At 41.6% G+C, this 15,504-nt stretch overlaps 1 protein-coding gene across 1 annotated transcript in view; it reads right to left on the bottom strand.

The window, feature by feature from the left end:
* Positions 1-14,470, bottom strand: part of CFAP90 (cilia and flagella associated protein 90) — a 30,750-nt gene extending 16,280 nt beyond the window's left edge. The window contains exon 1 of the mRNA XM_075586172.1: positions 14,209-14,470. Coding sequence (XP_075442287.1) covers positions 14,209-14,367 — 159 coding nt within the window. The 5' untranslated portion in view covers positions 14,368-14,470. The remainder of the gene's footprint in view (positions 1-14,208) is intronic.
* Positions 14,471-15,504: the final 1,034 nt, after the last annotated feature.

The following is a 15,504-nucleotide window of genomic DNA, read 5'->3' on the forward strand; positions in this document are numbered from 1 at the left end:
ATCCTGAAGGGGGGGGTACTGTGAGGAATCAGGGATCGCGGCGCCCGCGCCCTGGTTCCTCTGCTGATAGATTCCCTCCCGCTGCCGTGGCGCGCACCCCTCGCCAGCGCTACTCACCTCCGTCGGTTCTGGGGGCTCCCTGTCGTCCTCGGCGTCCCTGGTTTCCTGCAGTACCTCACGCGGCCGCCATGTTGCTCGGGCGCGCGCCTGAACAGCGCGCGCCGGGCGAAGTTAATTTATTCACTGCTCTGGCAGTGAAGACCCGCCTCCAACACAGTAATATGATCTCCTGTCAAGACAAGAGTCCTCACCTGTCTGCCAATCAAGGGAACCTATCCAGGATGGCTCCACGCAGTCCTCCAGGTCTGCCTTCACTTCTGATTGGTCAGCCACACTTTATAATGCCAGTCCTTCCTATCATTCATTGCTCGACATAGTTTTCACTTGGATTACTACTCTGGCGTTTTCTCTCTCATTCACTCAGGTTACGACTTGGCTTGGCGGACGTCTCTCTCTGGCTCTAGACCCCTGCTTGGACAAACGACCTTCCCGTATTCTCCTATCCCAGACCTTGGTTAACGGCAACGATAACGGCATTTCTACACCGGTACCGGCAAGTATTGCTAGCGAAATACACCTGGCCTGGCAACGCCAATATCACCACACTCCGGACACGCTCCCTTTGCTGCGGGTGCGTGCTTCTATACGTTCCTCACCTCAGTGAAAGGAACGGGTCTGGTCTGCGGGCAGCACCGGCGTAACACATATACAGTGTTTAGACTCCCAAAGATATGCTAAATCCCACTAATAATAATATGTAATTCTTAGCTTGGTCAGCCAAGGACATCTCATAATATTCTTATATTTAATAAGGACACCCATTCAGATATCCTGCTTGGGGTTACCCTGGCCCCATCAATAAAATCTTTTGCTGCTTCCTGGGTCTCGCATAATAATACCCCTTTGAAGCAGGGCTAAATTCTAGCATCCAGCTGGCCCATTCACACCTCCCTTTTGATAGGCACTTTTGCACTTTCAGAGAGGAAGCTTGCATTACAAAGGGCCGGCAGAGGCAACATTTGGTTCTGGTATGCATTTCAAAACTGCAAAAAGTCACTTTATCAAAAATATATGTCCCTCTTATGACAAAGTTATATTTTTAATATGTGGGTACTTGGGGGGTTCCCCGGAGGCTGCACCCCCAGATTCAGGGAGCTGGCGCACTCCGTTCCCAAATTACCAGTTTTCAGGGAACCGTTTATTCAGCACTGCATATAATATTAACCCCTTAAGTCCCAGTGGGTGTGTTATGCAGACACTAATTAAACCAGAAACAATAAAACATGGGGGAACAGGGGAATAAGTATTTTCATGTTATAACAAGGGTTAAATCACATTTCTGGGCCTCAGCCCAGTTAACCCCTTGTCTCCCTGGCGAGGTTAGAGGGTGGCCAAATGGGGGGCAACCCCGTTAATCCCGGGCCAAACCCTCACTATCGTCACAACAGGTCTGTCAGTGCAGCGCTGCAAAACACAGGTGCCAAGAGATACTATTTAACACATTTTTTATTTCTAAATTAAACTTTCAATTTTAATATTCTGACACGTGACTCAGTCACCGCTGCGCTGCTCAGTGAGGAGTATGGGAGAATCGGACAGCAGGAGGCAGAGCCATGCGACATCTGGGACATAGCACTCCAGGCCCACCACTGCTTTCAATGTACAATACACTGGACAAGGGTATGGAGGTGGGGAATGTATGTCTGTCTCAGTGTGTGTCTGCATGTGTCTGTTTCGGCATGTACCATATATATACAGACATACACAGTGACAAAGCCGCAGGGACAGAACATCCCCTTCCTCTCCCCACATGCTACGAAATGCTCCTCAAAAATATTTGTGGCTCTTAAATATTTTATATTTGTATCCACCCATGATCTTCCTATGGCATCGGTAGTGGGTATTTGCTCCCTCTATTCCAGATACTGCAGATGTCCTAGATAGTCTGGACTTTTTCATGCACCAGCCTGTTGTATGAAACAGAAAACTGAGATTAAAGAGGAAATTATGGAATAACAGGTAAGGAAAGTAAGAGGGTATACTCAATACTGTCCATAATAAATATAATTCATATATAATTCTCACTCTGATTCTCCCTAATCAATCTAACTGTATTCTGACCTATTGTCTATATATGGGGAGGCAAACCTTTTTTTCAGGTGTGCCAATAAATGGGCACATTTTATATATGGGCCACAGTCCTACTGCCCCCCCCCCCCCTCCCCTTACTTAATTTTCCCTCCCCCTAATCTCACTCAATTCCCCCCTCTAAGTGTTTTACCTTGGGAGGTCGGGGGAGGCCTCTATTCCCCGGCCAAGGGGAACTGGGGGAAAGTGTGTGGATATGAAGTTGGACCCAATCCAGTCGGGAAGGTCATTTACCTTCTAAGGAGTATGCCCACGAGCTCTCCAGAGTGACCGGGGGAGGACTGTACATCTCTCTACGGCCGCAATCCATTGCCTGTTTACATCCACTATTTTGTGATTAGGGTTCCGGTTTTAACCCACCGGACCGGCGGTCTCTCTGTCACTCACATATTATCAATGTTATATTATTTTGTTTCTTATATTTAATTAGCTTTTTATTCTCAGCCTTCCTATTGTTTGTCACTTGTTTGTTTTGTTTGTACTGTTTTGTCATGTAGGTGTGTCAGTCATTGTTTTATGTTTTCAGTAATTGATAATTTTTTCTTTTGTTGGCTATGTTGCACTGTATTTCTCTCTGTTTTATTTCATATCACGCAACGCACGTAGGAAATTGCATCTGACCATCTGACAGTCAAAGAACTGAAGGGTCGTTTCTTTGGACATTTCCCCAATATATTGGACTTCCAGGACATTCACCTTATTGGACTTGTAAGGCGCTGGTATTTTCTTTTTGTTTTAGTGACAGATGGCAACTCTACTGTCTGACATCTGCATAAACCTTCATGGAGAGCTACCAGCAAAGTACTGTATGTTTCAATGAGCCCATAAAAACATATGCTTATTTAGTTTCAACAGGCACAGCATGAGTAACCATCCTCTCCTCACATTTCCCATCTGTTGGAAATCTGCTACATTTCTGCTGTTTCCATAAACTAGACATGGGTTCTGCAACCTTCCAGTGAAGAAGAGCCTTTTTTTTATTTCTTTGAACAAAATATTTTGAGAGCTGCAACACATGCACAAATATGATTACGTCCCCACAAACACGAACGAAAAGGCCAGCGGCGGATGGATGCTCGGTGGCCAAACGCTGGTGCCGACTTGGTCGCAGCAAAATGTCCGGGGACATGGCAACTGGATGGGGGAAGGAGCTAACCATGCACTAGCTAGAAGACACTGGCAGCACCTTTACCTTGCTGCTAAGGGGAACTGTATAGGCCACGTGGGGAGGAGTAAACGTGAAGTAAGAAGGACGCTCAGTGGACTACTCTGAGAGATTGCTCTTGTGTACTACAGTAGGTATTGTTAACACTACAATTATTCAAGTGCATCACTATTTGTGCCATTTTTCTTTAAAAAATGTTTTATGCAACGGTTGCACTTTTTTTTGTTGTCCCTGCTCCATCCGAATGTATTTAGTGGTCAGATGGAATTGTTATTGTTGTGGTTGCAGTTCAGTGAGTGTCCAACAGATGGCAAAGTCAATGTCTTTGCCTATGGGGGATACTGAATGCTAAAGAGCGGTGCTGCTCAATGTCTGAAAACAGGTGTTAATAAGCCGATATAAAAAGTATGTACAGTACAGCAGAGGTGTGAAAACTTCCTGCGCTGCGCCCCCATGCATGCTCTTACCCTGTGTCACACCCTCCCCTTAACTCTAATGTGGCATCAAATGATGCCGCGTTGCCATGGAGACGTGTGTACTGAAGCCGGGTAAGTGAATTACAGGGGCCTCACGCTCTCAGCGCGGGGCCTCTGTAAACTCTGTGCCTCCCCCAAAAGTATCACGCCCCCAGTGTGCACACCCCTGCAGTACATAATGTTCCTTTGTTAAATTACCTTGTTCTGTCAATACTTTATCTAATGTCGGTGTTCCACATTTTATTAGAAACCAAAATGTTTTTTACATTGACTTCTCTTCTGAGTGGTGCATGGGACATGACATGATGGCAACTCCTTGTAGCAGACCAAATTGTAGTTTTGCATACATGATATATTCAGCAATTAAAGTACGGACAGATAAGAAGGCAATCATTGACAAGTACGAATACTTCAAAAATTCACCAAACAGCGCAGAAGGAAGAATTCTATACAACACAATCTGACTTGTAGTAATTGCTTTATTAGAACGCCTCCATGTCCCAGCAAGAAAGGAGGTTGATGGTCACTGCATCCATTTTTTTGCAGGGATGTTTGATCATGTCAACTTCAGAAAGTGAAAGATCTGGACCAACAGATTGAATCATACTTCCCGAGCCAGTCCAACCAATGTGCCACCACCCGCTTACCAGCTTCAGCCTGAATGCTTGCCTCAATACCAATACTACTACCAGTATGGGCCAACCGACACTGAAAACCAGATGAACCTACATCCCAACTACCAACCCCAACCTGAGTACCTGCCTCAACCTGATAATGTCCCCGCCTGGCTACCTTTCCCAATATAATTATTAGCAGGGACCAAAAAACTCCATCAGCAAGATGAACCTGCATCTCAACTACATGATCCACTCTAGCATCTACCCACAGTACACCCCTGGCATGAACATTGGGTCACTGCCACCTGGTTGGTAAGGTTTATAATCAAGGTAAGTATAATGTACAGTAGTAACTCTAATTCCCAATGACATGAATACTGTATGCGTGCCATAGCCCGTAAATGCATTGACACATGTACACTATAGCATGCATTCACACTTTGGTGTGCAATCACGCATGTGTACTACCTGTATACTTAAAGCAGTTCCGTATACCGTAGTATAACCATACTATAGTTTACATCCCATAAAAAAATTGACACGCATGCACAGAAATGCTATGACACGCATATGATATGCGTTTTAACCAGGTTCCACAGCGACACGCATGCACAGCACACTACTACTGTTAAACTGAATATTGTCTCTTTCTTTACAGGAAAAGACATCCAAGAGCCAGCCAGTTCAAAGAAGAAAAATAAAAGAACATTGTAAATTTCGGAAGAGACTTTGTATTTTTGTATTGATTTTTACTTTATTAGCGTGTGCAAATAAAACATTTAATTCTCTAAAAATACTGTTTGGTATGTTCAAGTTTTTACTCTTTACATTTCAATTAAATACACTTATAGTACATACAGCTGTGGACCCTTTCTTCAGGGATTTTTTCCGAATGCCACGCACTTCACCGCGTTCATGCCGCATTCATGTTGCATTCATGCTGGCGTCACTCGCGGATGATGTGTTTATTGATAATGGTTCGGATTTAATTGGTTGCAATTCTTCGCGTATCCGTCAGGTGGCAGATATTCATGAATTGTAATGCGCATGCGCTTCAGTAATGTGTTGACTTGCAGGTGTTTAAAAAAATACCACAGTGGTCTATTGTAACAGATGATAAGATGACAACAGTTGGTCAAATTTATCAGTATTTTATCAAAAACTATGATTTTTACAAATTTTCACCAGATGCTCATGTGTGGAAGCGTGCAATAAGGAAAAAGTTATATATCGATCCGTGTTTTTTTTCGTATTCATCCCGGTGTTATTGGAGGGTATTGTTGTGTAGCACCGGATTTTTCCCGTATCTTTGATCATGGAGACTTCAAAAGGCGAAAGGTCATGTTAAAATCAACTAAGAAACATCAGTCGCAGGCAAGCAATGCGCCAGCACTGGCTTCCAATAACGATCTGACCGTCAGTGAAAACCTGGTGACCGGCAACCCTAGCTGTCTGTCCCCGCCCGGATACCTGCAGCCTTAGCCGGATTTCGCGTACAGATTCCAGCAAGCTTGCATGTACCAAAGCGATTTCCAGCCTCATCAGCTGACTACAGGTGTAGTAGTCCCACTGTCACCTGTCAACTACGTGTATAATCAAGAATACGGGACTGGCAGTGGCTTGGCACCAGCTGATTGGCAAAGTCTATGGTGAGTAATGTTGCCGTATTTTATTTTGTTTTTGAAATATCAATATCAATGCACAGTCAAGCGATTCTCCTGTAAGCAATATCATTGGCTGAGCAGCTTCTACAATAGATACTGAACAATTGGTGGAAAGCTAGGAGCATGCGCATTGGAACCTTCTTGAAACGCATATGCGTGCCATCACATCGACAGTAGGCGCATGCGCATGTTAACAGGAGACGACTCCCCGAGAAAATTATTGGTGGGACTGACTGTGGGAACTTCTTTAGGGGACTGACTGACCATTACAGTAAAACTTGTACTTTTGTTTTTCCTCAGAAAAGAAAACTTTGTCATCTCATGCGGAAAACGGCAAATGGAGGGATTTCGATGGATAATATCGCTTTGTGTAACAATGCCTGCACATTGCTGAATCGGATGAAGCCGCGTCCAAAACACCCAGTGAAAATGCATGTGTGGGGTGCCATGTGTGGCGTGCCATCTCTAGGCGTGGACCAGGATGCATTGTCATCTTTGAAGGTAAAATAAGTCACACGCTTTTGCCTTATGCACTGTACTGTAGTGCAGTTTTTTGAGCACTTTTCTTTTCTTGTTATAGGAATCATGAATAAAGCTTTTTTCCAAGAGCAAATTGTGCCTGAGATTGTGGAGTACATCACACGTGAGTTCCCAGATGGTCACCGTTTCTACCAGGACAACGATCCAAAGCACACCGCGTCAATAGCGCATATTTGTGAGCGCGGTATCAACTGGGTGAAGACGCCAGCGGAGTAAGTGCAGTAACCGTGTCTCATTTTTTTCCCACTGTTTTTACTGTGTATCTCTTTAACTAATTGTCCTTTTTTTTCCCCTCCAATGACAGATCGCCAGACTTCAATCCTATCGAAATGGTCTGGCATCAGCTTAAGGATCATATCTGAAAAGTCGTGAAACCCTCCAAAAAGGATGAGTTGGCGCAAGGCATAATGAGTTTTTGGAACGATGTACTCACCGTGGAACGATGTAATAAATATATTGACCATATTGCGACTGTGTTGCCCATTGTGATAGAGCGTAATGGGCAAGCATCAGGAAGGTAGTATGGTACAGTAATGTACTGTAGTATGGTAAGTACAGGCACACCAAATACAGTATGATACAGGTAAGTATGGCACAGATTTTTTTACAGCATGCACCTAACTGCACAATTTTTTTCTTTCCTGAGAGAGCATCACTAGCCACCTGGTTACAAAGTATTTAACAGTAGTTACAATATACAGTAGTTCCAGTATAGACTAGTTTGACAGTACTAACTGCATACTGTAGTCCAATATGGAGTAGCTATACAGTACACAATGCCATAATATGCACATAACTGCACTAATTTTTTCTTTTCATGTGTTTTCAAAGAAAAAAGGATGGAAAGTGGGAGGGGGTATCATGTGTACATTGTGTGAATGGTGTGTACAGTAAAGTGAATCTAAAGTGCAGTCATGATTTACACAAAACCTCCCCCTCTCTCAATGAACTACACAGAATGAGGAAGAAGATAAAGGGGCCTATGCAGAGAGCAGCGAATTTTAAAATTGGCGAATTTATTAAAAAGTAGCTTTTTTGGAGAGTTTTAATCTCCATATGCAGAAAAGTGCGAATTCTGCTATGTTTAACATGGATGCGTGTGGCGAGTTTAAATTGGCGAGATGCGCGCTTCAGAAATGTGTTAAAACAAATTCGCGCCTTTTTTTTTCCCTTTGCAATGGCCGCGAGCGGCAGTTTTTTTTGGCGAGGCAAAACGGAGACAATCGCGCCATTTTATTGGCGCGAACAGCCGCTAGATGCCGTTCGCGCCTCTCTGCATACGGATATTTTTTAAACTGGCGAGATTGCGGTTCTCGCCAGCCGCGAGGCGAGTTTTACAAATAGAAAAGAAAAATTGGCGCGTTTTTCGGAAATCTCCATTTTCTGCTGTTTTCTGCGCGATTATCTCCAAAAAATGGCGAATTTCGAAAATTCGCTGCTCTCTGCATAGGCCCCAAAGACGGAAATTTTTATATTAATTATATTATTATATATATTTTTATATATTATATATTATTAATATTATTATCAATGTGCATTATTCATGATTATCCACCGGCCCTCAATTTTCATCTGACAGAAGAACTGAATAATGACTGCATTTTGTATTATTCATGATTATTTGTATATTTGTATTTTTTGTTCCTGATAAAATAAAATAAATATTTCTTTACATTCATGATAATCATAATCATTGACCCCCCCCCCCCTCCCCTACACCAAAGAAAAAGAAAGAATGACAAAAATTGGTAACTTATTGCATCAAAAACATGAATCAGATTATGGTTTTTTAAACTCTCGATTTCACAGTGCTGTGCTAATTAGATTTACATATCAAATTCGAGAAGGGATTATCACAAGCGTTACCGTAAACAAAGCCTAAAAAAGGGTTGGGGGGTGGATGGGTGAGTCATATTAATGGTGAACAATAGGTGTCGAAGTGAAATGTTGAAGTTATACACGCATGCACAGTAATAATCAAGTAGCTCCCTTCCCAAAGAGGATTACACGCAGGCGCAGAGAGGTGACTCAATGCCAACAATAGGAAAATTAATGAATGGTCTGAGAGGTGTCGATAAGAGATTGAAATCCTTGAGCGAGCCTTGTGTGTGTCTGCGGAGGGGAGGGGGGTAAAGCTGCATGAAGGATTAGCTATACTGTAGTTCAAAGACATGACATATTTTCAACAGGCAGGTCATCATAATAATTTGATCCCACATGCCCAAATACATAAAAATCACACAAAATCAATCATGTGCAGTCAAACGCACAGTATCACAGTCAAAAGCTACAGCACAGGTTGAATATCGTAATATCAAGATGGTTGAGGCAGGCACATGTTCATATTGAGAAAATAAAAATAAAAAATAACGAGAAAAAGGTCACTCACTCTTGAACTTTTTTTTCCCCAATGAGCATTAATAATTAATACAGAATAAATCAAACCAGGCTCTGCACTGCACTGGACTGTACGTTACACACGCAGGAATGTGATGACAGGAATGTGATTGAAACCAGAAAGACACCCATTCAAAGGAATGGTGTGGGAGAGGTGTACTGTAGATAAGATAAGAAGTTGAAATACTGTAGTGCAGTAAATTAGCCTGTGTGTGCAGGGGCGAGTGAGGGGAGAGCGCTGTATACGCCGATATGTGATACTGATACAGTATGCGTTTCAACAATGTTCAAATGAGTTGCAATAAATCAGACCTGAGTAATGAATCAATCTTTAAAAATGAATGAATCATACTAAAAAAATAAAAATAAAAGAGAGAGAGAGAGAAAAGGAGGGGGCAGAGAGAGGCGGCGAATGGGGGAGTGAAGAGTTAACTCCCTCACTCTGCCAGGGTCAGGAGACCACATATTGTGTCTGTCAGGTCTCCTGGTTTTTTAGTCCACTCCTGATTACAGCAGGGTTTAAAAGGCAAGCAACTTCTCCCTGTCAGTTTTCCAGAACCTGTAAGGAGATACATTAATGTTCGCAGAAAGACTTGACAGGAGACAGCTGTGAACAGCAGAACTTGGGAGCCTGCAACAGAGGCCTGCTAAAGAAGTAGGGCCGTAAATTCTGGAAACACTGCCTGTAGACGTTTGTTGGTTATTACGTGACCTTTTACACTACCGTAATTATATATTGTATCCAGATTTCCCAGTTCTGGAAATAAAGGACATTTTGTGTTGGAATAAATTGTTCTAAAGTACTTACCAAGCAAACTAGGAAGCCACCTGTTCCAAGGAGACAGTGAGAGAGGGAGAAGAGAGAAAATGCAGGTAAGGGAGGGGAAGAGAGAGAATGGGGGGAGGGGAAGAGATAAAGTGGAGAGAGACTCTGGAGAGGGTGGAAGAGTGGGAGAATGTAGGAAGAGTATGAAAATGAGAGAAGGTGGGGTGAGAGAAAATATGAGAAGAGTGTATGGGAAAAAACAGCTGTCTTATTTTCCATTGCAGAGCAGAGAGATTGAGGGTGGGGGGAAAGGGGTGGGGGAGGAGGAGGGAGAGAGAGAGAAGGGAGACATAATGAGGAGAAAGAGAAGGGGGAGGAGGGAATGTGTGGAGTATGAAAATGACCGCTCTCTTATTCCCCATTGTAAAGAAATGGGTTCGCAATGACTCTACTTGGTAACACCAAATATATGTGCAATAACTTTTAAAATGTAGGATTAAAAGTTGAACACAAATTAGGTTATTTATAAGCAGTGTGCTTTTGTAATACCTTTTTTTAAAATCATTTTTAATAAGGTAATTTAATAGTTTTCCTTTTTTCACAACCCCTCACATATTGTGGGGAGGATGGTATTGAGGAGAAAACAAACTGCAAGTTTAGGCCCAAATCCACAAGGTTGCTAAACTATAGCATGTATTTACTGCATATGAATGGGCGTATAGGTGTGCTAAAGCTTAGCACCCTTTTGTAGATTTGGACCTTAGTGTTAACCTTAAACGGGCTTTAAAAAACTTTGCCAGAAAATCACCATTAAATATAAATATCACCAAGAAATCTCAAAGCACAAAGGAACTAAAGCCCAGATGAATTTATTTACTGTTTTTTTTAAAATAATATATATATATACAAAAGAGACAGACAGAGCCCCTAGTGGTAGCACTCTATTCCTAAATGATATGGTGATTATTTAAAATAACTTTATTATTGACATAACGTTAAAATATTGGGGTCTAAAACAAGGATTAAATATTCCAAGTGTGTGTGTCTCTATTGGATTAGAGTATCCAGAAGAGTGTACATAATTGGTTTAATGTCCAGTGTTAGGGTAGTTCACTGGCCCTAGTGTTCCACATATATAGTGAATTAACTAGAGTTCTAGTGGATTGTCAGCAGTTAGAGCCACTCATGCAGTGCCCCAGTAGGATATACTAGTTGGTGCTCTTAAGTATGGGACCTATGCTGTGCTATTGCGTGATGGCAGCTTAAGCATATTAAAGTTGTTGTATAGAACAAATCTTGGTCTAAGTGCACCTATTTTATGTTTCCGTCACCTCCCTATACATAGGTGGTGTGTTGAATAGGGTGTATGGTGCCTGGTACATAAACATCTACAATGGTTGATGTCTGAGGTATGCTGTATACTAGTATTGATGAAACTTATACTGGTATATATTGTGACACTGCTATAACTATGTTCTGAATAGATACCAAGTTAATAGCTATGTACTGTACCTTTTGGGGTGTAATGTCGGTCAGTTGAGAGACCTGTCCCCATTTGGCACAGTGCTATTGCATGTGTGGTTGTGTTCTGGCACTCCAGGGGTTAATTTCTGGTTTGGTTTGCCTATTGCTAATACGTATAGTACCCTATGAGCTGCTTGCTGTATCAGGGAAATAGCATTGTGGCTCCCTTGCCTAGTTAGGTAATGCAGTGTTGTGCCAGATATATATGTTGCCTTTACTGGTAGGTGACTACTGAGTCCATTGGGACCCTAATAGTCTATTAGTGTGCACTGGAGGCGCCACGCTGACTCTCTCAATATCACTGAGTCAGTGTATGTGAACGCGAGCACCTCCGCGTGCACGTGGTCACGTGCTTGCCGACGCGCGCGTTTCGCGAGTGCTTTTTCAAGGCTGGATAGTCAGTGGGATTCCTATGTCTGAGTAAGGTATTTATAGCTCTTGGATTAACCTAGAGTAACCCCATTGGCCAATCGCGCATGCTCTCATAGAGGCTGATATGTGTAGTTGAATACAGCTCCGTGTCTCACTGAATATGTGGGACTTTGGGAATGTTGAGGCATGCTGGTTTTTTGCTTCCTGCTTGCAATGTTTAACAGTATGTCAGTTAGTATGTTTATAATTGATTGCACTGTTGTGACACCATGTTTATTTAATGTCAATAAATGAATTCAATATATTTTATGTTTGTCTGGTTTGTGAATCATCAGTTCATGGGCTTAGATTAATAAATTGATTGACTGGTACAAATTGAGTCATAGGTAGCTAGATCTTATTCAAATTGAACAGAACTTAGATGTTATTAGTTGATTGTAATGGAATGCGAATATTTTCTTGCAGTTCTATATAAAGGGACTATAAACGAAACCTTCATTGAGGCCCTTGGGTGTTAATGCTTTGAGATTATAGATCCATCGAGCTTCCTTCTGTAGGAGCACAGTGTCTATGTCCCCTTTTCTCTGCCCTAGGGTAAATTGATCTATACCTGTAAATTGTATAGATTTAAGATTGCCTTGTTGACAAGAGTTGACATGCCTCGCCAGTGGGGTGTCTACATTATTCCGTATTGTGCCTAAGTGTTCCAATACCCGTTGTTGGAATTTGCGTTTTGTTTTGCCTATGTAGATCTTCCCACATTTGCAGAGGCCTTGGTATATCACGCCGATACTTTGACAAGTGATGAATTTCCTAATCTGGAACGTTTTTGAGTTGTCCCAGTTTTGGAATATTTTGGTAGTGTGAATGTTGGGACATGCTTTGCAGTGGTGGCATGAATAACTGCCATTCGGTTTAGATGGTAGCCATGATTGCGTGGGGACTTCCGTGTAATGGCTGTGGACTAGGATGTCTTTAAGGTTTTTTGCTCTTCGGCTCACCATTGATGGGTGAGCAGGGATGACTTCCTTAATGTCCTCATCTGCCTCCAAAATATGCCAATGTTTTTGGAAGATTCCCCTGGCTAAATCCCACTGTTTGTTATACGTGCCTACAAAACGTACCACTTTGGGTTCTATGGTTAGATTCTTGTCAGTTAGTAAGTTTGAGCGTGGAGAGTGTTTAGCTCTCTTGTATGCGGTTTTGATACTCTTATTACTGTATCCTCTTGTTTTGAAACGTTGGGTCATGGTCTTGGCCTGCGCTTCAAATTCTGCAATCGTACTACAGTTCCTCCTGAGGCGTAGGAACTGGCCTACTGGTATTCCCCTAATTAGGGTGTTGGGGTGATGACTTGAGGCTTCTAATAAGTTGTTAGTGGCTGTGGGTTTACGATAAACCGTTGTTTCTATCGAGCCATCTTTCCCCCTCGTTAGTTGTAAGTCTAGGAAGCAAATGGTGTTTCGATCATACTCGAGAGTGAGGTGTAGATTAAATACATTCCTATTAAGAATGCCAATGAATTCTTTTAACAGCAGTGGTGTACCCTGCCACAGCATGAACACGTCATCTATGAAGCGCGTCCAGAGTACGACGTGCGACGTGTACTGTTCCATTTCTTCAGTGAAAACATGTTTGGCCTCCCACCACCCTAAATAGAGGTTTGCATATGATGGTGCACATTTCGTGCCCATGGCCGTCCCCTGTATTTGATGATAGATTTTAGAGTTGAAAAGGAAGTAATTCCGTGTTAGAACAAACCTTAATAGTTCTATCATAAACTTAGAATGGGTGGAGAAATGTGTACCTCTAGTTTGTAAATAGTAGTTGGTTGCTTCTAGGCCAACGTTGTGGAGAATGCTAGTGTATAGCCCTTCTACATCAAGGCTTACTAGGATGGTATCTGATGTGATCACTATACCTTCAAGTCTCTGAAGGATATCTTTAGTGTCTCTCAGGTAAGACGGTAATGATGCCACAAAGGGTCTCAAAACTTGATCTATATAGCTGCTAGCATTCTCACTGACATTTCCCACCCCAGACACAATGGGGCGGCCTGGTGGAGGTGGAGGTGTTCTCTTTTTGTGTATCTTTGGAACACTGTAGAACGTGGCAATTTTTGGGTTTTTATTGAGTATAAAATCATACTCTCTTTGCGTTAGTACTCTGTTTAGAATTCCTTTGTCCAGAATAGTACGGAGTTCTGTTAGATAGTCAAAGGTGGGGTCCCTCAACAGAACTTATATATTTGAGAAGCAATTTGGGAGAATTTCTATTTATACAAAACTTAAGTGAGATTTGATCTGAACTAAACAATTCACATTTTAAGGGAAAAAGACTGTATTTCAAAAGCGTGACTATTGAAAATGTTTGAATCCATTGATGCTAAAAAATGAGTCCCACCCCCAATATGTGAGACTCACTGAAAATAAGTGGGACGTGACAAATCTGCATCTTAAGGCACCGAAAACAGAATTACCTTGCTTTGCTGATAGAAATAACTTTGCTCCTTAGTATATTTTCTCTTTAGTGGCACATGTGCAAATGCAGACAGCGATGAGAGAGGTGGTTGGGGACATTTCCTATGTAAATAGTCTGCTTTAGCTTCATCCTGTTCTTCTTTCATTAGTGCGTCCATAACACTTCTGTATGATTAATTAGAAATGTGTCCAAGGCCTGTTTTATTCTGTGTCCCAATGACTTTTCTTCCTTCTGCTGCAACAGCTACTGAAGCGTCTCATGGTTGCTAGGATTCTAAATGGAATAAACACACTCAATGACCTCACAAAGTGTCACGGTTCTCTCTCATGACAAATAATTCTCCATTGTTTTGCTCTTTCATTCATGTGTTAGTCTCCCCCTCCCTCCCCCCGCCCACAATCTTAACATATCCAGTTTATTGTGTTATAATTGTGCTCATACAGTACAAAGGTGGCTGATTCAGATGGCAGGTACTCTTTATAATCAAGTTTATTTATTGTATTTGCTTAGAACCAAACATAGCAGTTACACTTTGTGCCAAAAAGCTTTACTCTTCGTCTCCAATTACAAGTGGAATCCTATCTGGATTTCTGGGAACATAACGAGATCATATTAGTGATATTGTACATTCCCGCCCATGCTCGGACCAGCGAAGTAAATGTAGATATGTGATACAATGTAAATGAGTGGCACGTTTTAAAATAAATTAGAAACATATAAGCACTTTAAAAAATTTTTAAAACGTTTAATGTTTTCATAGTGACCCAATCTTTTGGAGAGCTTTCATGACCTTTACCATATTTATTTCATTAGTCAGTTCGTGAACTTTTGTCAGCTGTTTACATACAGTATAATGTTGCTATTCCTATTTGCAACATATATGAGAAAGCAAAATCAATGTTATCACGTGTTAAAGGTATATTGAGCCATGTCGCTGCTGTGGTAACAATATGGTAACAAAAGCATAACTTTGAACAGCAAAGCAGCACATTTGATTATGCACATTTTTGTGTTTTGTATCTGATAAGGATTTCACAGAAAATCTCCCAAAACTATTATTTTTTAATTGTATACTAAAAAGTAAAATGTTCACTTACACTTGGAATCTTTCAAAATAACTAATTACATATTCAACTTATTTAGCTACAGTATGTATTTATTATTAAGTCTTAGTTTTTTAAACAGTTGCTAAACTTTTATAGAGAAAAAATGGCTGACTTCATGTTCTGATCTCGTTATTTAAAAAAAAAACCTTGTTACTAGTTAATTAGGTACCTTTTGTTAATGGTTAATT

The sequence above is a fragment of the Ascaphus truei genome, chromosome 2, assembly GCF_040206685.1.
Source record: "Ascaphus truei isolate aAscTru1 chromosome 2, aAscTru1.hap1, whole genome shotgun sequence".
NCBI lineage: Eukaryota > Metazoa > Chordata > Amphibia > Anura > Ascaphidae > Ascaphus > Ascaphus truei.